This window comes from Phaethon lepturus, unplaced genomic scaffold, assembly GCF_000687285.1.
Source record: "Phaethon lepturus isolate BGI_N335 unplaced genomic scaffold, ASM68728v1 scaffold6604, whole genome shotgun sequence".
Taxonomy (NCBI): Eukaryota; Metazoa; Chordata; class Aves; order Phaethontiformes; family Phaethontidae; genus Phaethon; species Phaethon lepturus.
Genome location: NW_010535403.1, coordinates 24,568 through 48,176, shown reverse-complemented (window position 1 = coordinate 48,176; position 23,609 = coordinate 24,568). Strand labels below are relative to the sequence as shown.

Sequence of the window (23,609 nt, the reverse complement as noted above, 5' to 3'; positions counted from 1 at the left end):
GCTTCTAGCAGCTTCTCACAGAAGCCACTGCAGCTCCCCTGCTACCAACACCTTGCCAGGCAAACCCAGCACAAGTGTAGGTTTCAGACATATTGGAGCAAGAGTAGTTTGTGTAAAAGGCCATAAGAGGGAAAAAGATACTGAAAAAAGCTATGTTGAAGGAGTAGCTTCTTAAAGTATGTTCTCAGAGTTAAGGTGGTTTTTTTATTTTGATAATTGTTTTGGCTTATGAATGGGTGTAGGTTTTTTGGTTTTGGAAGAGACTCTCCTACCATGCTGTGTAGTGTGAGAGGTGTGTTTGTGTGCTGTGAAGTAGAGTATTTTCTTAACCATTTGGTTGTTGTTGTTTTTTGGTGACTGTTTTACTCAGGAAAAAACAGACAAGCTTAACAGGAAACAATTCCAGATGTGTGTTTTCTTTGGTCTTGGTTCTTTTTACATTACCTAACAAATGACTGATGAAAGGAGGTCCTATTTCCCCTCCACCTCTCCTGATCCTCACAGTGGTAATGCTCTTGTTCCTCCCAAGACCATCAGTCCTAGAGCCCCACTGTATGTGGCCTCCTGCCCCGAAAATTCTCCCACCTGTCCTCTGGTTGCCTCCTTGTTCTAGCTCCCTTTCCTCCTGTATCTCCTTCCGCTCCATACCCTCACAAGTTTCTTTTACCTTTCCCAACAGCCCTTCTGCTGCTGTCTACTCTACCTGTTTGTATGTTGTACCAGTAGTGACACATTAAACACCACAGCCCTTTACTGGGGCAGGGAGAACGCAAGGAGGCACTCACTGTAAAGAGGCTGAGTTTGAGTCTGGAGAGTAAAGAACTATTCTAGCTATGAAGGTCTGATAGGGACCAAGTAGAACCTGTGCAAGCAGTGAAGTCTCTTAATTTAGGAAGAGTTCTTCAGCTGGCTCTGTACTTCTGTGTCCTTCATCTCTCTTTCTTAGCTTTTTACTCCTGTGCCAGTCACCTGCTCTTCTCAACACTTAATTGCTTGCAAGTACAGTGTGCCTGCACGAATACACACTGGGCTTTGACTATTCTACATGACTACATAGTGTGTAATGATGTCCTGTGTGCAGAGATCTGCTTCTAATTAGCAGTGATTCTATCTGAGCAAAACAGCATTGAACCATGGTTTATTCTTTTCAGGGTTTCAAACTATGACATCTTCTGGTATACACACAACCTTTTCTTTGTCTTCTATATGCTGCTGATGCTGCATGTTTCTGGGTAAGTAAATGGAAAACACTGTCCCTTTTCCTGAAGCACAACCAGAAAGAGCAGTTGCCTTGATTGCTGCCTTTCCCGAGCTCACTTGTGCACAGTGGGCCAACTTCTTGACAAGATGCTATCCTTTTCAGTTTTTCAACAGGTTATTGTTTAAATAAAGTTCAGACTGTAGCTTGGTGAATTGTGTGTTACTACAGCCAGCTAGCACAAAGTTCTTCACTGTCAAGTTTATTCCTTGTCCATTTTGCCAGTTTCTAGTGGGAAATCATTGGAACATTATTGTTCCCTTTCTGCCCCCTCTTACCTGGCTGCTGAGAGAAGAATGTGTAGCAAAGTTGCTCATCCCTTTCTCTTTCCTCTCTGCCTTCTATTTTGACTCCTAAGGAGAGGGAAGGAACGGTCTCCCCCTAATTATCTTTCTCATTACTATGATACAAAATTTACTAGTTCTTGTTTTCACAAACATCAGACCAGTGTTCATGTGCCATGAAGCTGATGGTCAGGTCTGGATCTGGCACAAACAAGCCGAGCTCTACCGCAAGGTAAAGCAGCTTCCACAAGTTGCGCTGTGTGAAAATCTGGTCCATTAACACCTGAAGTTTCCTTTGTGGATGTAGGTGCAGAGATTGGAATAGGGAAGGGAGAGTGTTTTTGAACGAGTTTTTTTTCTCCATGTCATCAAACATCTACTGAAACACGGGATGCTGGAATGCCTGTGTGACACTCGGCACCGCTGCTTAAAGGAAGCAGTGAAAGGTAATTAGGCCTAGCAAGATCACAGTAGGAATATGTTGTTGAACAAAACAAATGCAGCTTGAGATCTGGTGAATGGAAATAATGAGTTCCAAACAGCTGAAACTCCTGGATACAGTTCCAGTTCTCTGTGGGGTTTTTTGTTTCGGTTTGGTTTTATTTCATTTTGTTTTTTTTTTTTCTTTTCTGTGGCATAGCTCTTGTTCATAGCTGGGGAAGATGGATCTAACCTTTTTCTCCATCCTGAAGCAGGGTGAACTTTTGCTAAACTATTCTTGACAGATGTTTGTCTAACTTCTTGAAAACATCTGATGACTGAGATCCTCTAACCTTCCTAGGCAATCTGTTCCAGTGATTGCCTTTGGAATATTTTTCATGTCCAGTTTAATTCATCTTTTAATTCACTTTGCCCATTGTCTTCCTAACCATGTTGCCACTTCATGAAGGAAGAAGTCTAGTTGGAAAAGTTCCCAAACCAAGGCTACAGGAATACACCAAGCGTTTAATAGGCATCTTCTTGTACAGAGCCTCCTTAGTATTGAATTGGAAAGTTGTTCAGTACAAGTCTAAAAACTGAGTGTCGGTTGAAAGTGGGAGAAGAATGAGTCATGGACAGTGGGAGTCAGTTCAAGTTTAAGATGCCTAAATGTTTTCTAAGTGCCTTTCTCCCATCATAGTCTAATGAGTTCTAATAAATACAGTCAATGGAGTCTCGAAAATGCTTCAGCTAACCTGCTGTTACAAAGATGTACATTCAAGTGAGCTGGATCGATTTCTGGGCCCTATTGGTGATATTGGTTAGAAGATCTCTTCTGAGAATAAAGGAAGCTTAGACACCCGTGCTTAGGTGCCCAAATGACTCCTACATGGCATGTCTTAGAGATTTGCAGACACATGGCCAGTTAGTCTACAGAGCAAGGCATTTCCCGTGGCTGGACTGTGCAGGCAGATTGATGAGGATTTCCCTGTCTTGGGAGCTCTCCTTTTGAGTATTTCCACAGCATTCTTGTTTTGTTTCAAACTATTATACACATGTTCTTGCAGTATCCTCTTCTTCAGGGTAGCCAAGCACTTCTCAGGAGTATATAAAGTGACATGATTCATCTCGTGTGTTTTTGGTTTGTTCTTTCATCCCTACCCTAAGGGAGAGGAGAATCTTTCAGGGAATTATACTTAAAGACTTCCATTGCTCTTGTACTTCTTTCAATGAGACTTTCAGATATTTTAGTGGCTTAAGGCTTGGTGCATATCTACATTCATTTATCTGTATTTTAAGCCAGTAATAGCAACAACAAAAAATAGTTTATGTGAAAACAGAAGCTTGATGTTTCTAGTACCAGTATAAAGAGCTATAAAACATATGAAACATTTGGAGCCAGATCTTCTACTGATCCAAATTTGTTATTATTGTGGAGTTAAGTGGGTTATACTGGTTCATAGGAGCAGAGAGTAAGAGCCACTAGAGTTATCCAAGGAATTATCTCCCGAAGGATGAAAATTCTTAAGATTCCACCCACACATTGACCTTTAGGAGACCCCTCAAGCAACTCACCTTGAGTTGTGCAGCAGAAGATGGATGAGAAGATAGGAGCAGTGTAGTTCCCTATAAAACCATTGAGAACCATTGACCTTTAGCTTATCATCATAAAAATCTCCAGAAATAGTGATATATATTTTCCAGCTCTATCCAGAAGTGAATGTTGTCTCTATTTTGGGTGTGAAAAATTAGGGCAGAGGTTGATGTATGCCCATGCAGATAGACTGCATGCTGTGTTGCTCATCCAGTAGGACACTTTCATATGACTTGCCCTTTTTGCCTCTCACATTTTTGTTTGCTAAAGATGTCTGTCTACTTACTGACATCGACACACCGATTTTTATGTATTCAAGTATTGCACTCCTTAAGAATTGTGCAGAGCTCTACCTTTCTGGGAACTGATCTTGGGGGTGTAAGACAACTTGCCTTTCCTTCACAGCTTCAGAAACAGGAATCATTGCAGCTGCTGTTAACAGGCAGCTTTGTCATCCCAGTTTGCCACTCAGTTAGCATGTTTATAATAATTTAAACAAACTAGAGATTACTGGAGGGGATGCTCATGTTTGCAGTTCAGCTATTCATGTCTCAAGGAAAATTCTGAATCCTCGTTTGGGATGTTCTAAGAACAGCGAAGCTGTGGGAGCAGCTGGCAGGCATGCACACAAGGTTGATTGGAAAAATATTGCATGGCTGTGACTTCCAGCTAAATCCATGAGGCACCATAATATTTATGGAGCAGGGAACTAGCATAATGCTAGGACTATCTGTCACTTTGAAACTATGTGGAGACCAACAGTGATGCCAGATGCAAGCGATAGGCATGACTGGGCAATGAACACAGACAGAAGCATGGGTGTAGGTGCATGGACACTTCCCAAGTGATTCTTCTAGGGTTGGAGGTGGAGTTTAGAGTGATCAGGTTTGACTTCCAAGCTGTACATTATTCACTGGACCATGCAGGAAGCTTGTTACTAGCTGTCAGGATTGCATTTCAGTAGGGAAGATTGCCAGTAACCTGTTGGAGCCCATTTAACTTGGGAATATTGCAGATGTCCTACTCCTCTCTCTCCTTGTGAATGAAACTGTCACCGCTGCTGCTCTGTGTGTACGTTGGGGAGAGGAGGGGGGAGCATATGTCCTTATGTTTGATTGTATACTTGAGATGAGTCTTCACCACATGGCCTAATGCTCAGAGGGCACTTCTCACCAGACATCTGTGTCAGCGTGCCTTATTTCCCACCCAGCACCATCCTATACAGCTGTCATTTAGCCCTTTGTTTTTTTAACCTCCTTGTGGTTTTACTGTCATCAAATCCAGATTTGGAGGCAAGCAGTACTTCCAAGGACTTTTATTACTAGTATTATCAGTTCTTCCCTGTTTTCAGTGATTCATTCATGTGTTGTGATATACCAGGGTATCTCGGGTTTCCACTTCTTTCTTCATAGTTTCTAGCTTCAGCTGCAAAGTTCTCACTTGATTTTGCTCTAAATTTAACTTTAGCTTAAAAAGAAGCATGGACCCCAACAAAATAATTTGCAAGAAAGGTTCCTTGGCTATCATGCAGGACTTCTTTTTCCTTCTATTTGACAAGATGATATTCAAAGGAGCAAATGTCCTACTCCTCTCTCTCCTTGTGAATGAAATTGTGTGCAAACCTGATAAACACAAAGCAGTGAGAACGTTCCTCAGTTTATGATTTGGCAACTTAGGCCACTTCTGCTACAGATGGCCTTAAACAGGGCTTGCTGACTGTAGGGAGGATGAGTGAAAACAGCTTGGGTGTGATTGAACTAGAAATGTGATTATTTAATTTTTTTCCAGGGGTCCCACAATATCTCCCCCTTTCAAGCAGTAATAGGGTTGTGGCTGTTCAGTGGGGGAGTGCAAAGTGAGCTGGAAAAGTTAAACCTTGTCTCTAGTGACAGAGGGCTTTATTGTTGCAAAGCTTCAATCTCATTGAAGGTCCTAAACGCAAATGGAATAAAAATTCTTACAGAAGATCAACCTTCTGACTGCTTTCTAAAACCCTCTCCAAATTAAGATAAGTTTCTTGGTTTTCACTGTTACTTCAGTGTCTTTGCTATTTTTGTTTTCCTGTAGGGGAGTGCTCAAGTACCAGACCAACTTAGAGGAACACCCTCCTGGTTGCTTTAATCCTAACAAAACACTCCAAGAGAATATGACGGTGCCAAAGGCTTTTGAAGAGTCGTTTCCTGACTATACTACTGAGCCTTTCCCAGAGGACTTATCAGTACCAGAAAACTTTGTACAAAATAACTTTATGAGAATTTGTTCCGAGGAACCCAAGTTCCAGTCACACTTCCCAGAGGTCTGTATGATCCGACGTTTCAGGTATTACAAGCCATGCCAAGTCTTCCAGTCAGCCATAACCACTAATTATTGCTTTTCCAGACCAGATGTTTTAATAACGGAAAATATTATTAAAACCTTTTCAGGCATTCAAAGGTTTGGTGGGAAAAAAACCAGTCTGTGTTTAACCTCGAACTGCATTATAATGTGGTGCATAGAATAGGGTGGAAAAATGTCAAGACACTGGCTGTAATGTTCTTTTTTGGACAATGGGATAAGAGATGTATTGGTCTTGCTATAAATGTGACTTTAAATTACAGTGTAACACTTCAGAGCAAACATTTATGTAACATATTCATGAGGTCCTTTTGTAAGCATTGTGCGGCAGTAGTTAATTGAAATAATCGTACTGCATTTGTTCTCTTTTTTACCATGCGGATGCAAGTCCTAGTACTCATTTCTGGGTTGCAGTTGGTTGTGGTTTGGCTTTGTATAGCCTGTTGTTTGCAGACAGGCTTGTTTTGTACATGCAATGGGTAAATGAGTATGATGACAGTAGGGATGGAAGAACCTTTTCTTTTTCTGTTTTCCATTTTTCTTTTGTTTCTTTATGTTTTGTGGCAGCAGCTTTTTCTTCATCTAAATTTTCTCTTTTCTTTTGAGAAAAGTTGAGCTGGTCTGTTTTGGCAGTTAGCCTGAGGAAGTTTGGGAATACGGACTTCACAAGTCCAAGGCCCACCATTCAAGGTGGTCCCATAACAGACCTCACATGAGTTTATTATTATAATTGTTTTCTGTAGAACACTTATGTCCTTTACTAGCTGCATTGGGAACCCATTTTACTATGAAGCAGGTAATCATTATAAGAAACAGTCAATTCTACATTGAAGTCCTCCAACAAAGTTCATTGGATTTGTATTTTGTTGCGGTAATACTCCTGAATTACAAGCATCAATGTATACCTGGCTCCATATGACCCACAGGATATCAGACAGTCTTAGGGGCTTAAGGTGCCTACTTTAGAGCCATTTACGGGAAAAGAAGAGCCATGGAAAGAAATGTCCACTCGGTGTTCTCCTGGCAGCTGGTAACATTATTTAGGATTTTTTTTTTATTTGGAAGTGTTTTATGCACTTAACAATACTAAGTCTAAAGAAACAATGCCTGCAGTGCCCTTAGGTCCCATGAGCTACTGAAGTTTGTAAGGCCAAAGGTGTCTGAGGAAATTAAATACAAGTTGCAAGAGATGCTGACATGTAACTTCAAAAATTGGGAAGGGAACATGGATGAGGGTTGAGGGCTTTTCAGTGCCACAGCTTGAATGACTGAGCAGATCTGGAATTAGTAGTTAGCTCTGCCATAAGCTGTTAGTAATTGACTCTTAGGATGGGATTTAGCTGAGCAGCTGCAAATGTCTCCATCTGAGATAGTCACCCAGGGCTCCCCATATAATCAGTGCAGAGAAATGGACATTTCCAGGGCATTCTTTGTCTAGCATACATGTCTTCCACAGGGGCAAATGAATCATGATTCAGAAGTGCCCATTTCCCTCCCATTGTGTCTCAATCCCTATGATTTTACCCTAGCTTAATATAAGCATAAATTCTGTAGCACAATAATTGCTTTTTTTAGTTTTTTGCTTGTACCTGAGATGATTAAAAGAAGGTAATAGTCAAATAATATTGCAAGACAGAAACTGTTTTTCCATAAAGGTTCACCATTTTCTTATTGCTCTGGTCTGTTAGGTTTTTAAACAGTGTATGTACTGTATTATTCAACTGCTGAAACCGCTCACAATCTAACTACATAAAACCAGAGTAACATAGTTGCAAATGAGGTCATTAGCATTTTGTTCCTAATGAGTTTTATGATTGAAATCATTTGTGCTTGTGGATGATATTGTGGGTTAGACTGATTAAGCCTCCATATTGTGCTTGGATTTCTGCACGTAGAGGTGTGGAGGTTACTTGTGACCAAAACACTGTTCCACAATAGATGTGAAGTGAGGTTCTGAAAGCACTCATGTAGTTTTGAAATTAGGAAACATAAAATGAAAAGTCTCTGAGGTAACAAAGAAATGTTGTTCTTCCATAGACCTGGTTTTGGATTTCAGGACCTCTGTGCTTGTACTGTGTGGAAAGGCTGTACCGCTACATCCGCAGCAATAAACCGGTCACGATAACTTCAGTGATAAGCCATCCCTCCAACGTCCTTGAAGTAAGGATGGTGAAAGATGACTTTAAAGCAAGGCCTGGTCAGGTGAGTTAATATACCCCCAAAAAATCACTGCTGCTCCTGTAGCATTGTCTGCAGGGATGACTTTCACTTTGTATGTACTAACCCATCACTGAATGTTTTGAACATGTCTTTTCTATCATTTTATTTTCTCTGGCTGATTTTGTTTCAGTATGTTATTCTACACTGTCCAAGAGTGTCTGCACTGGAAAGCCATCCATTCACGCTTACAATGGTAAGAAATACTGTACTTTCCCTTTTATTTATGTTTGGTAAGCAAATGGTCATTATTGCCTTCAAGGTGAAAATTCCCGTCAAAAGACCTTATGTTTCATTTATGAGCATACCAGTGAATATGAAATGGGATGATTATTATGTATGACAGTACTCAATACCTATCTAATTTTCTCCATTGTTGAGAAAATGGTAATGGAAGCTTTTTTCAAAGTCTTCCATAAGTGATAAACAATAATAAATAGATAAATAAAATCTATGTTATTTTGATCATTACTTCATAAGAAAGGTTTCAGCCGTTTTTGTAGACCTTAACGCAGAGTGAGCACAAATTGTAATACATTTTCTGTCATCTTTCCTATTCAATTAAAAGACATTCCTGCAGCTGCCTTTTCCAAGGTTAGAAAAACATCAAGTTTTAAAATGAAATTTCTAAAATGGTTTTCTGCTTTTTTGTTTTATATTAAGAGATATATTGATGACTTATATACCAGTGAAGTCATACAACATTAGAATTATTACTTACTCAGCTCAATTGATCTAGAATGGGAACTGGAGCCCCTGGAGACAGATTGGAATAAAGTGAGGTTGTATATAAACGTACCTTACTCTCCAGGAGTAAGCAGTGCAGAGGCCTGGTAGATGCTACCACAAAATCACTGTAGTGCACTCGTATGTTTTTACAAAAAACAGAGTCTACGGTTGAATATTAGTGGCAGCCTTTTCCTTCCAAAGGGAATAGTTTAGGATTGCCTGAAACTGATATTCTTCAAGAAGATCACGGAGATAAATATTCACACTTGATTCTTTTCTTTGAACTAATAAGTGATACTTTATCCCCACTGAATTGTACCTAGTGCTATGGAACAGCTGAGATGTTTTAATGTTACTTGAGATTCAGAGGGCACAACCAGGTCCTGTCCACTCCCAGCTCTTTGGTTTTGTGGGGTGTTTTGGCTTTTTAATTTATCTATCTATATTCCAAGTTGGCAGGCAGGTACTGTCACAAAGGGAAACCACACTAAGTTCCATCAAAAATAAATTTTGTGCTGTAAATCTGGGAGTGAATCTCACTTAAAGGAAGCTACTTGATGAAGCAATATTGGCACTTGCATAGCCTGATTTTTGCAAAGTTTTCCTGGCTGTTCACTTAACCTGTAGAAAGCAGAAGCATGAGTTATTTATCTGTTCTTAACTCTGGTAGGCAATTTTTAAAGCTTTCCTCTGTATAGTGCGTGAAGATAGATACGAAATGCTAAAAAATTATGTGCATTGCAGTATTGATGGAACAGTAGCTGTGTTTTGTGCAGAGTGATCCAATCAGTATTTATTTATATTTTTTATTAGTTTAGGGATCAGAAAATAAAGTTAAAGAACTTAGCATAAGTCTCAGATTGCTCTTTACACTTGTTTGTCCCTGGCATAGCTATATTTAATGAAATGACACCTGTTCTATACCAGTGGACATATCTTATTTAAACATTAATCTCAAAACATTGTGTTCTTGATTTCTGACTGTACATCTTAGTGGAAATTTAAATGATGGTAATAAGTTGACTATTAGTAGCAATTGCACAGTTTGGAAACTATGGGACTGTTACAAAGATTTACTCTTCTTATATTGGGACACTACTACAACAATGGATTGTGTGATTCTAATGTCCAGAAATAAAAAACGATATTAGACCTGGTTCAGTGATGTTTTCTCTGGCAAAACTTCTTATTTGGTATGATGGGAGTTTATATCAGAAAAGAGACTGCTGACATGGACCTCCTGGGTTAGATCATAGGATGAATTTGAATAACATGTTTTATTGAAGTCAGATTCTTTGCATGAATTCAGGATTTCATGAATATTTAAAATGACAAACTATGATAATGCACGTTATGAAAAATTATTTTTGCAGTAAAACTTCTAGATCTAGGAGCTATGGAAAATAAATCTCTTGTTGTGAGTCTGAGTTTTCTTAGTGAGTATAACTAACTCATTTATATTCAGATAATATGCAGTATATTTCAGATATATAAGTCTGGTTGATAAATTACAGTTTGCGTAATTTTACAGTTACATATTAAGTATGTAACATTAGAACTAGCAATTTCCACTCATGCACAATTCATTATATTTTAAGTATGTAGTACTAGACCAGGCAATTTCTGTTTATGCGCAATGCTTTACACTTCAAAATAGGGTGAGATCCTTCAGCATAACAGCATATCCTTCAAGATCACATACCTGGAGGTGTTCAAGGCCATGTTGGATGGGACTTTGAGCAACCCGGTCTAGTGGAAGGTGTTCCTGCCCATAGCAGAGGGTTTGGAACTAGATGACCTTTAAGGTCGCTTCCAACTCAAACCATTCTACAATTCTGTGTTTTAACTATTATAAGATATGAAGTTACTACTGAGTTACTGAGCTTCATTGTTATTGCCGCAAACATATTTCGGTAGAACATCAACTATGCTGGAGAAATGCTGTTATTGGGTAAATGGCTGTTTTACAGTATAATGAGGATTTGAAATGTCTGGGTTTATGGCGATCTCTTTGCCCCGCCTAAGCAGGGGACAGTTGCTTCTACATGTCTTTTAGGTCATAGAATATGCCTTGGGCAGCTGTCCTGCTTAGGAAGGTTTTTTTTTTGTTAATATGATGCCAGACATGGGACTGTGCTTACAGAGTGTGTAGGCTATAGCTTAACTCAGTATTTTTTCTGCTCCCATCTGACCTACTTGTAGTTACCAAGCAAGCTGGAACACTACCGCTGCTTCTTTTGTTGGATGATTATAATCCCTGGGTTGTTTTTCTGGGCTGGTATAGGAGCGTGGGGCTCAGAGCCACAGCAAGAGCAGCACGATGGGCACGTGGGGCTTTGGATCCTGGAAACACAGTGCAGCAGTGACTGCAGCAGAGCTAGGGGGAAGACTGCAGCTTTCCTCCTGGTGCTGTTGTCCTGCTTAGAATCATAGAAACATAGAATCATAGAGTAGTTTGGGTTGGAAGGGACCTTTAAAGGTCGTCTAGTCCAACCCCCCTGCAGTGAGCAATGACATCTTCCACGAGATCAGGTTGCTGAGAACCCTGTCCAACCTGACCTGGAATGGTTCCAGGGATGGGACATCTCCCACCTCTCTGGGCAACCTGTGCCAGTGTTTCACCATCCTCATTGTCAAAAATTTCTTCCTTATTTGTAGTCTAAATCTGCCCTCTTTTAGTTTAAAACCATTACCCCTTGTCCTGTTGCAACAGGCCCTGCTGAAAAGTCTGTCTCCAGATTCTATGTGATGTCCTGTCTAAGCTGATGAAGCAGTTCCTGGAGTTCACTGTTCCTGGAGTATGCTTAAAAGACAAGAAATGACCAGTTCAGGCATATCTTTATACTCTTAAGTGAGGACTATAAGCAAAAGTGGAAAGGAAGGGGTGAGTTAGCATGGAGTCATACAGATATTTTACTAGTCCCTTCCCTTTTTGAGATTGTGTAATATTTACAGTTTAGCTCAGTTTCTTACATAACTCCAGGGTGGAGGAAAACACTGGGAGGTTGTGTAAAGGGCCTGGACCCACTCCCATTGCAGTCTGGCAAAGCTCCCACGTGTTTCACTTGGAGCCAGAGGGAGCTCTGAATCCTAACGAAGTGAACATAAAGAGGTAGACATTGTTCAGATATGTGTGAAGTGGTGTTTATTTTCTTTTCCTTTTTGTCAATTGAAAGTGTTTTTCCCTCTGCCAATGGAAGGAATGAGCAGAAGTCCTGGGTGCAAGATGCACATGGGAATTTGGAGAAAAATCCATGTTGCTCTGAACTCAGAGCTGCCAGTCTGGCTTCTTTGCTAACCTGTGACCTGGCTCTTTCATCAGAGGCTTCATGTCACAGAATCACAGAATGGTTGAGATTGAAAGGGACCTCTTGAGATAATCCTGTTCAACCCCTATGCTCAAGCAGGGCCACCTAGATCCTGGTGCCCAGGACTTTTGCCCAGGACCATGTCTAGATGGCTTTTGAGTATCTCCAAGGATGGAGACTCCACAGCCTCCCTGGGCAACCTGTTCCAGTGGTCAGTCACCCTCACAGTAAAAATGTGTTTCCTAATATTCAGAGGGAACCTCCTGTGTGTCAGTTTGTGCCCATTGCCCCTTGTCCTGCCACTGGGCACCACTGAAAAGAGCCTGGCTCTATCCTCTTTGCACCCTATCTTCCGGTATTTAGACACTAATAAGGTCCTCTTGAGCCTTCTCTTCTCCAGGCTGAACAGTCCCAGCTTTCTCAGCTTTTCCTCATAGGAGACATGTTCCAGACCCTTAATCATCTTCATGGCCCTTGGTTGGACTCTCCCCAGTATGTTCATGTCTCTCTTGTAGTGAGGAGCGCAGAACTGGACACTGTGCTCCAAGTGTGGCCTCACCAGTGCTGAATAAAGAGGAAGGATCGCCTCCCCCGACCTGCTGGCCGCGTCACTTGTACACTCGGAAGTTTAGGCACTCGGAGATCCCAATTTTCTCTCATGATTGATGTGGAAGCTGGCTTTTTTTAACTCAATTTCTGAAGCATGCTTCCGCTGTTTTTTTTATTCGCTAGTGACTTTGTATTCATTACTGTGACTCCATGACTTTGTTATCCATTGGAAAGGCTGGGAATGATAATGAAGGATGGTTCTTCATTACAGTTCATATATGCAAACCATTGCTTCCACTCTTTAGTATACAAAGCCCCACCTCTTATCAAAACTAAGAAAAAAAAAGTTTATGGAAATTCTTCCATCTTTTTTTATTTTACATTTTGGAAAAGTGTTTGTTTCCTCTGACTTCATTCTTGTCGCTCTTCGTTTTAACCTGTATGAACAAAAAGAGACTAAGGCTTGCAGTTTACGCTAGCATTGGTTTTCCTTCCATCTCCATCTTACATTTTCCACTTGGTATTGAGTTCCCTCTCTTTCCAGACACTTAACCACACTACTGATTGTTTGCAGCAGCATGAAACCATAGTACTGACCATTCATGGCTGCACACTTCCTTTTTTTTCTAATGAATGACTTCAGAAGTAGATTCCCATTTAGAATATATATTAGTGTCTTACAAGAGAAGTCACTTTCTCTACTGTGTTTTTGGAATTTCTTGCATTGGCATGCAGTGATTGGCAGTAAGCCTCATGGAGACAGCCTTGTGTTTTGCAGATGTTAGGGGCATCAGAAGATGTGCTGGATCCTTTCATGTGGTCTCTGTTGAATCTACTACAGAGTCAATGCAAGCCACAAGCTCACAAGCTGCAGTTTAAACCACTTGGCTAGCAAAGGACTGTCTACTTGCAGCACCTCATAAAGCTTGATAACCTTGTTGTTTTAATACTGTTGATTTGCTTGTGGCAAAAGATGGTAGGAAACAATAACATCACTTAATGCGGAACTTAGACTGTGACATACCTCAGAATAAGGACAAAATCAAAAGGCAGAGTCTTCTACATTTGAAGATGGCTCAGATCTGAGGTTTGGTGTAACTTCTGCTCTGCAACAAACGTCCACAAATGCAGGATCAAATGATCAGGTATTCCAAATTTGTGACAGTTTTGGTTGTCATTAGTTGCTGTCATGCTCCTGTTTCCCCTTGGAACACAAAGATAGGAGATACTGTTCTGCCATTGTGGTGTGAATTCAAAGTTAATTTAAACTGCTGTCTGAATAGCTTAAAACCCTTTCTTCTGGCCCATGCATGGAACAGTGAAAACTGTTCAAAACCTTTCAGTAGGTACCGTCTCTAAACTAGAAGTGCCACCTCTGAGGAGAAAAAAAAACTTGGTACCCACGGTACATGCAGTAGTGAATTGAGTCTTTCATCAGACCTTCTCTACTGCTGCCTTTTACGATGGTGTCTGTGGAGGTGAGCCTAGCAGGTGCTGTGGTGATTGAATGAGTCAGTTTGCAGTATCCTCTCTGCTGATGTTGAACTGCTGATGGAAAGGCTTCATTAAGTTTTGTTCTATGGCAACAGCATAGATCTGCTATTTGGATAAGTAATTTTTTTTCTGCTAAAATATTGGGTCTTGAAGGTTTGTCCTCTTTCATTTCTGACACGTATGTCTGTATAATAAATTATTTTTTCAAGTATTTTGACACTTCACCATAACAAGGTATCTGAAGTGTTACTTCAGCACCCAAGACACAAGACGTCACAGTTTAACTTGTTATATGAAGGCACTGAGACACCACCTCCGCTAGGCTGGCACTCTTGTCATGAAAAACAGACAAAGGGGAGTGCAAAGTATGGCTGCTCCATACTTCTGTAGTATGAGGACAAGAGACTCCTCCAAGAGACATTCAGGACAGGAGCCAAACTCTGAATCACATTATTGCATTGACAGGAGAAGGTGCTTGAGTTAGGCCCTGGGAATCCCACCTCGGATTCTGTGGGTGCTGGAGAGGAGAGATTCTGTAGGAGTTTCTGGGACCTGAATTCTGCACTCTGTAGTTCCTGTCTCATGTTGTGACCCAACCATAGTTACTTTCTTCACTGATGTCACTCAGGCAAATAACCCATACTGAATTTCTCTGAGATTAAAGACAGCATTTTGTTGAAAGTGATGAAACAATAAATCTTAGCGTACTAAGTTCAGGCTCTTCAGGCAGAGAAAAGGCATTGCCTGGTCTGTATAGGTCAACCTTCACTGACTGACTTGACATAGATATTTCATTCCTTTCTCCATTATTCCTCCTGACTGAGCACCATTGGTAGGATGCCTCCTCCCATCCTGCAGTTCCCCTGTAAGCATCCAGAATCCCTTTTGGAAACAGTTAAAAAGCTACCTGTTATTAAGATAAAAGACTTAATGTGAAGATGTTAATCTACATTGTAAGAAGTTGACTGTCTATGTAGAAAGAGTACCACCTCTTCTGCTCCTGTGAACAGTGCAACCTTAAATATTTTGGATAAATGTCCTTGTATCTGTGAAACTGTCCAGGGCCTCATTTATGATTCCAAGAGAGAGATAGATATACTGAGCTTGAAATTTGTTGTCTTTTCAGGTTAATACTATTTCAGCACTGAAGTTGTCCTTCGGTGACTCTTTTTTTAATTAACACATACATGTATCCCAGGATACTCTTCTTGATACTCAAATGCAAGTAAACTTGCATAAACTCTTGTTGAGCTTTCTCTGTCTCGGTATTTAAGACATTCTCTGCATATCCACTGATCAGTAGCTTCACGAGATGGAGTTAATAGAGGCAGGTGGCATGGAAGTGGCACATACAAAACAAAAAAGTAAAACCAAAACAAAGAACCCAAAGCAAAGATCTCAACCTTCAGACTCCAGGACTTTATGAAATATCTGCTTTATATTAGCATGAGGGGCTGCTTCTTCAGATCCTCCAAAGAGTTTTGGCTCTTCATTCAATGTCTAGATCCTAGTTCTTATAGCAGGTAAGCAGAGATCATCTACCTGCACCAGGTAGTTTGAAACTTTATTTGAAACTAGAAATTTTCTCCTGTGTTATAATGTGCTCTGACCTCCCCTACTTCAGTGCTGCATAACAAATCTTCTTTTAAATCCCATTGAAGTAGAATCTGGATGAGTTTGGTAATAAAGTTCTGCCCTTTTCCTGGTTCTCCATCTTTTTGTGCAGATGGTTAATTTGAAGCAAATCACATCAGGAGGATTCGTAGTGCAACGTCTTTCTTCCTTTCCTTCCACTGACAGTTTTGTACGAGTAAGAAAAGAGAAAGTCTGGATGGACTTGAATTCTCTGCTCATATACATGGATGGTCAAATCCTTGCTATGTCATTTATGGCATGTAGCAAGTTAAGGGGGTATGTGGGTGGTTTTTAATAAGTTAAGACTGAGTTTTGAGGAGGGGAGATATCTTGCATATGCAGATACTCAGATCTGCAGACAAAACCCAACTATATATTATTGAGAAAGATTACTTTGTCTGATTAGTATCCAAATTAAAATTCTGTAAAGTAATAATTACTGAACCCCAGGCAGAGAAACTCTTAAGTCCATTAATCATTTCAGAGTAGGTAGAAGGATTACCTGAAAGAGGTTTCTGGCTGTACATGACAAATTATATTACGGTACCTAAATGTCTAAGAGCTATTACTTATTCATACATTTTTCTACCTTTAAGGTTTTTGTTTTGTTTTGCTTTGATTTTTTTTGTACATTGGGTTTTCCTTGTTACCTCCGCACCTCTGTTTAAGTCCATTTGGTATCTAGATTTAGGCATGGTGGGATTACAAGACGACTGCCCTGATCTGTACGTTTACATTTTTGCGCTTGATGCCTTGTCAGAAAGGTCTTGACAAATAATACATGAGTATAAACAACGTCACAAGTAACACATTTGCTTTTGTAAGAGAAAAACAGTGTTTTGTAGAGCCAAGGTTGTCTTTATCCCTGGATAATCCAGAGTTCATTTAACATCAGTGAAGATTTTAACAGCCTAGCGGTGAAGTTTTAGCTCTAAGCTTCTTTTAAGCAAGAAATTTTGTACTGCACAGGAAGCAAAACTGGAGATGATGCAGAAACACATCCTGTACTGTAAACTTGAGAAATAAACTATCCACAACAGGAAAAGCCTAGGGGCCAAATTCTGAAGTACTTCATAAAAAAAACTGAGAAGTTGTTGGAAGTTTGCCTGAGTAAAAGGTATGTGAGGACATCAAGAGCTAAGTTCATACTGACAGATAAATACAATAAAAACAAAATCTAACATGATGACATTCTAATAGGATTTGTTAAATATCTTGTGCGAATGGTTATGAAACTTCTCTTTATGAGATGATTTACAGAGCATTTAGGGAAATGCAGATATTGTGAAGTATCTTGCTGGCAAACTAAAGACATCCCTAGAGCTTGTCTGCTCTTCATAGAAGTAGAAAATCTAGCAGCTGTTTGACAAAGAATTTAAGTAAAACAAAAATAGAATAGATTAATATTTCAGATGCCTTTAGTACTTCCTTAGACTTGTTTGTTTGGTTTGGTTTGCTTTTGGGCTTAATAGTTTTGGGCTGTGTATAAAAAAACTAAGTAAACCTTCACTTTCAATTAAACTTAAAAATCTGACTGTTTTGGATCAGAGGAACCCAGAAATTGTTACATTCTAGTTCACTAAATCCTGAGTCCTTCAGCAGATCCCTCTCATGAGCAGTTTTTTTCTGATACTATGAAAGTAAATTTATAATATATAACAAGCATCTACTTACTTTAGCAGAGAAGTGTCTTTTCTCCCATCAGAGGTAGTGCTTCTAGATTAGCTGCTAGGTCAGGTTAGTGAGAGGTCTAGGAAGTACAGGAGAACATCAAAATAAAAAAAAAAACAAGCACAACTTTTAAGCATGAATATAGTTAACACATAGACAAAATATTAGAGGAAATGAAGCACCCTGCCTTTTGGTGTTCTAAAATTAAGACCAGGGGACTGGCAATACTGTGTGTGCTTGTAGGCTAGTTTGGAGGGACACAGCGTTCCTCAAGGAGTTGGTCATCTGAGTAGAAAACCTACCGATCCTTTGGTGGTTCTTTCCATGAGTGCCTCACACCACTGGGATCCAGTTAGCACGTGTCTGGAGATAGCGCATAGTTTCTGCTCAGGGATGATGGAGGAGTCTTCTGTGCCATTCCGTTTCCTTGTTCCCGCATTTGTCAGCTCAGCGCAGTGTTGCTTGGCAATGTGCCCACATACCCTTGGAGGACTTGGATATGCAGCCTTGGCCAGAAACATCGCTCTACTGCCTTTTACTCCTTCAGGGACAAAGGCTTGCATCCTGAGCATCCCACAAGGTTGTGGTTTGTTTTTTTCCACTAGCTAGCAAGTCAAAATGCATAATTATGGGTGCTGAGTATTGCTAGGATTGAAACTTTTTTACTGTCTTATAGGGAGTTGGACTTCATGATCCTTACGGGTTCCTTCCAACTCGTGCATTCTGTGATTATGAAATGGAATGTGTCTGCTGGAGGGAAAGGGTAGTCTGCAGGTATTTTACCTTGGTTGAGCTGCAGAGGCAAAGAAATACTGTCTAGTCTGCAGAAGTGGACCTTTGTAGTGCATCCGTAGCAGCAATAGAGTAGCAGATGGGCTATTACAGATTTACTGGAAAACAAATTGTATATATTTTATGCAACATTGCCTGTATTTTACACTTACAACTATTGCTCTATTTACAATCCTAAGACATCTATTACAGTAAGGATTTGTGTTTTCTTGTGGTGCAAGGAACACATGCTCATAAAAAAAAAAGACTTAAAAAAAAAAGATTGTTTTGAACACTGAGAGTAATTTAATAACTGAGATTGCAGGGAGTGAAGTAGCAAATGCTGAACTACAGACTCACAGGAATTAGTGGGTGTGGGTTTGTGGTTTACGTTACAGAAGAAGTTAGACCCCAGATGACCAGAATGATCCTTTTTGGCACTGCAGCTGACCAGTGATGTATCCCGAGCATCCCATGGTGTTATGGTGTGTTTTTTCCACTAGCTAGACTGCAGGTGTTTGGGGTTGTACATCAACGAGTATAAGGGAATGGAAAGCAAAAGGGAAAAGTGTTTGGGATATGATTCTGCAGCTGGGCTGCTTGCAAGGAGTCAGCTCTGCAATGGGAGGGCTGTGGCTGAAGCGATGAGTATTCAAGGCATGGTGGTCTCGCCTTGGTCATCCAGACAACCTTGATACTTAAATCATGTTCCATGGTTAGGATTTCCCCACATTCAGAGATGTTTTAATGTCTGCTGATGTCTGCCAGTTACCTTAGGAGAGCTGTAAGTCCAAGTCTCTAACAGGGAAAGCTTTTAGACAAAATCGGATCTGTAAACTAACACGAAACAGAAAAACAAACAGAGACATTTCAGGGAATTTCCTAGGCTTTGAGGCAGAGGTGTGTTTAGAAGAGTAACTCTTCAGATTAACTTTTTTTCCTCTGAAATTTGCTTCTTATGGGATTTATTAGTTAAAACAGGGGTAGCCCAGTGTGACAGAGTTCACCTCCTATGAGTCAGACTGAAGTCTAGCTACTATTTTTTGGCTACCTTTATATAGCATGCCTGTGTTTGTCATCACTCCTCTTCATTTTCTACTGTCAGGATGAATCATTTTAGGAATGTTTATATCAGTTCTGTATGAAACCAGACAAGATACAGCTTACTGAGCTTCAGAGGTTCACATTTTCTTGACAGTTGACAAAGTTGAAAACCTTTTCTTTTTCTTTTTTTTTTTCCCCTCCACGGAAGGGAAGATAAGTTGGTTATATTTAGTTCTTCCCCCCCCCCCCCCCCAATTCTGTCTTTTCCCAAACATGTTAAGTCTTTAATGTGTTTTTGTTGATCAGTATGAGGGTTCATTTGAGTCTGGAGCAAGGCTGGACTGATGAAACAGGGTTGGCAGCTGGTGCAACTGGTTCACCCCAGCAGGCGTGTGGGCAGGGGAATGGGAGCAAATCAGGGCCTCAGCAGTGCTTACAGTCCCTGCCAGGATATCTGCGAATCCATATTACGCTCATATTATGGCTTTTTCCTCAAAGCAAAAGCCATCTTTGAAGGAGTTTCCCTTTCTTTAAGCAAACTCTGCAATGAGCTTTTTAGTTCCCTAAATCAGACAAAGATGAGGTTTTACTTCGCTTCCAGCTGTGGCACAGATCTTCTTTGTAACTTTGGGCACTGTTAAGGCCACCTACTACAGCACCAAACACAGAAGTTGGTGTTTACTGTGGTGCATCAGCTTGAGAGCAGTATCTCCACAGGAGCTTATGAGGAGCTTTACTGCAGAGCCCCGTGGGGGTACATAACTTGGGCATCCCTTTCATCTCCTTTTTTCTGATAATAGATGTTCTGCAGCGTTACCCTTGTGTGTGCATCAGCGCCTCTGTGACAGCGCTGTGATCAAGACCAACATCTAAAGTGTCTTCACAATTCTTATGGTAGAGATGTGCAGAAGAACTGGAAACTTTCAGGAATTAACTTACTATTTTCTTGCTAGTTTGCCATTGACTTACCCTACGTCCCTGCACCCCAAGGTCTAAAAAGTGTGTTTTACAACATTTCAATGTTATTTAATACCACTACATTTTTTTCAGTAAGGTTTGTCCTGTTTCTTGTTCTGGGCAGGGTTCTGGACTGGGAGTAGATACCAGTGATGTAAAAATATTTGGGGTATTCTAAGCTGGAAACACAGGTGCTGATAACATAGTTTTCATATGTTGTGGTCTCATGCACAGATTCCTCCATTGCTCATCGCCACCGGTAGATTCTTATACCAATATAAAGTGGGTGTAAAGTATGACCACTATGATCTAACAGTATTTAGTTCGCCCACAGTGTTCATGTAAAAGCAAGCCATAGAGGACAACTGAGAATCATGTTCACAATGTAAAACTGATAAATAAAATACATTTCAAGTATGTATTAATCTAGTAGTGCATTAAACATTAATCAATTAAATTATTAAGATTATTAAAAATTATAATCTATATTTTATCTCAGCATAGAGGTAAATAGTAGAGCTACAGCTACTGGTAGGTGTAATTATTTGGTGGTTTATAAGCATAAAGTTCTCCAGGGATTGTTGCAAATTCCCTATGTGTTAATTTGCATTTGTATTTCCAGTTAGCTTGAAAAAAATTGAAAAAAAAACACATGGAAAGGTGTTTTTTCATCAAAATATAGAATAATCTGTATTCCATAATTTTATCTACATATAAAATACTATTCTCACTTCTTTCAATGTGAAAATACATACAAAAATAAAATAAAAATAGGCATCGTAAACTTGCTCGCCTGTGATTAGCAGCCCTGAGGATATCTACCAACTTTCCACTGCTAAGAACATAGCATAGTTTGGTTTTTCTGGGAGTGTAAATCTCCACAGCTCTATTAAGTTTAACAGAATTACTTTGGTTTTCAGTTGTTTTTGGAGGATGGCCAAATGTTGGCAGATAACCTGATTCGTGTAGACGTTCCTACCTGTAAAATCTTGCACTCTTTAAACCTATCGATAGCTTGAGGTTAGAATAAGATTAACATAGGTTCATGTAATTGCACTATCTGCCACAGCTAATTTGTGTACCATAGCATTTTAATCAAATGAGTGCAGCAAACGGGGTTCATTTAACTCTTCAACATGAGGAAGGAACTACGGGAAATCTGACCACTTGTGACCTTTTGTTTAATGTCTAATGTCCCTTCTCATTACAGACTATTGAAGTTAGTGATTTTCCTGTTTGGAAAACATTGTTTATTTAAGGAAAACAAACTAAGGGAAAGTATTTTGTTATTTCAAGATTGACTAATCTTTACAATTTCCTCTTGGGCAGTGTACTGGGCAATAGGGAAAAAATAAGGGGCTGCATGCAGCTCTTGCCACAGCAGAGTTAATAGTCACTGGATTGTTTCTTAGGATTCCCAGATTAAAAGGACCAGGGGGAAATCCAGGTACTATTTGCCAAAACACATTTTAAGAACAATTTTAATTGTTTTTGTTCACAGCTGCAGAGAGGACATCATGCATTGCTGAGGCCACTTTGATACGCCTTTATTTGACCAAGGTTTATGTGCTTATTCTCTTGATTTCCAATTCAAGAGGGTGCTTCAGCTTGTGCTTGTCTCCATAGAACATAAATAGATGTCAGTTTAAATGTGTGTATGAGCTGACTGTAATAAGGATCTTGAAGCAGAGTTTAGTGGTGCAGTATTTTAAAGATGAGATATGGCAAAGGAGAAGTAAAATAGGTGATCAGAGACTTAGATATGTAAAATGGACAAGAGATCATAATTCACAAGACTTCTGACACTTTCTCATAAAACACTCATAGAGAAATTGATGAAGTGTGGAGTAGATGAATGGGCCGGAAGGTAGGTGGAAAACTGTCTGAACAGTTGGGCTGAAAGGATTGCGATCAGTAGCACAAAGTCCAGCTGGAGGCCAGTCAGTACCTCAGCGTTCAGTACTGGTTTGCAAATGATACAAAACCGGGAAGAGTGGCTGATACGCTAGGTGGTTGTACTGCCATTTGAGGGACGTAAGAGGCTGGGAAAAAAAGTAACCTCATGAAGATCATGAAAGGGAATTGCCAAATCCTGTCTCTGATGAGGAGTAACCCCAGGTACTAGTACATGATGGGAACTGACTGGCTGGAAAGCAGCTCAGTCAGAATGACCTGATGAACACCAAGATGACCATGAGCCAGCAGTGTGCCCTTGCAGCAAAGGTGGCCAATGGCCTCCTGGGCTCTATTAGGCAGAGTATTGCCAGCAGGTCGAAGGAGGTGACCCTTCTCCTTTACTCAGCATGGGTGAGATACATCTGGATCTCTGTGTCCAGCACTGGGCTCCCCAGTATAAGAGAGACATGGACATACTGGAGCACAAAGGGCCATGAAGATTATTAAGGAACTGGAGTATCTCTCATATCAGGAGAGGCTGAGAGAGCTGGAACTGATGGAGGAGGGAAGAAAACACAGCCAGACTCTTCTCACTGGCACCAGTGACAGGAAACACAAACTGAAATACAGGAGGTTCCATCTGAACGTAAGAAAAAAAACCACTTTTTCTGTGAAGGTGGCACAGGATGTCCAGAGAGGCTGTGGTCTCCATCCTTGGAGACATTCAAAGCGCAATTGGATACTGCCCTGGGCCACTCACTCTTGCATACCCTGCTTGAGCAGGAGGATTGAAGTAGTCAGTCTCCACAGGTGTTTTCCTCCTCTTAGCTATCCTACGATTCAGTGATTTCATGAAGAAGGTTCAATATATGAGAGGATATTTTCATTGTATTTAATTACACATGCCCAGTGTAATGTTAATAACGTGGGAAAGTTTACCCACTTTCATGATTAAACTTCTGAAAAACTCTTTCTGAGTATTTTCTTAAGCTTCTGGAATATTTTCTCTAACAGTCTGGAAAAAGCCAAAATTTGGACACATAGGATCATAGAATCATAGAATATTTGGGGTGGAAGGGACCTTTAAAGGTCATCTAGTCCAACTGCCCTGCTATGAGCAGGGACATTTTCAAGCAGATCAGGTTGCTCAGAGCCCCGTCCAACCTGACCTTGTGACCTCCTTTCAGGTAGTTGTAGAGAGCGATAAGGTCTCCCCTCAACCTTCTCTTCTCCAGACTGAACAACCCCAGTTCCCTCAGCCGCTCCTCATAAGACTTGTGCTCCAGACCCCTCACCAGCTTTGTTGCCCTTCTCTGGACACGCTCCAGCACCTCAACATCCTTCTTGTAGTGAAGGGCTCAAAACTGAACACAGGATTCGAGGTGCGGCCTCACCAGTGTCGAGTACAGGGACACGATCACTTCCCTACTCCTGCTGGCCACACTCTT

General features: G+C 40.4%; 1 protein-coding gene across 1 annotated transcript in view; it reads left to right on the top strand.

Annotated features, from left to right (window-relative positions):
* Window positions 1–1,151: 1,151 nt before the first annotated feature.
* Window positions 1,152–23,609, top strand: part of LOC104619789 (NADPH oxidase 4-like) — a gene marked incomplete at both ends in the record, with an annotated part of 25,941 nt that continues 3,483 nt past the window's right edge. The window contains 4 exons of the mRNA XM_010285794.1: window positions 1,152–1,232; window positions 5,624–5,852; window positions 7,928–8,092; window positions 8,241–8,303. Coding sequence (XP_010284096.1) covers window positions 1,152–1,232; window positions 5,624–5,852; window positions 7,928–8,092; window positions 8,241–8,303 — 538 coding nt within the window. The remainder of the gene's footprint in view (window positions 1,233–5,623; window positions 5,853–7,927; window positions 8,093–8,240; window positions 8,304–23,609) is intronic.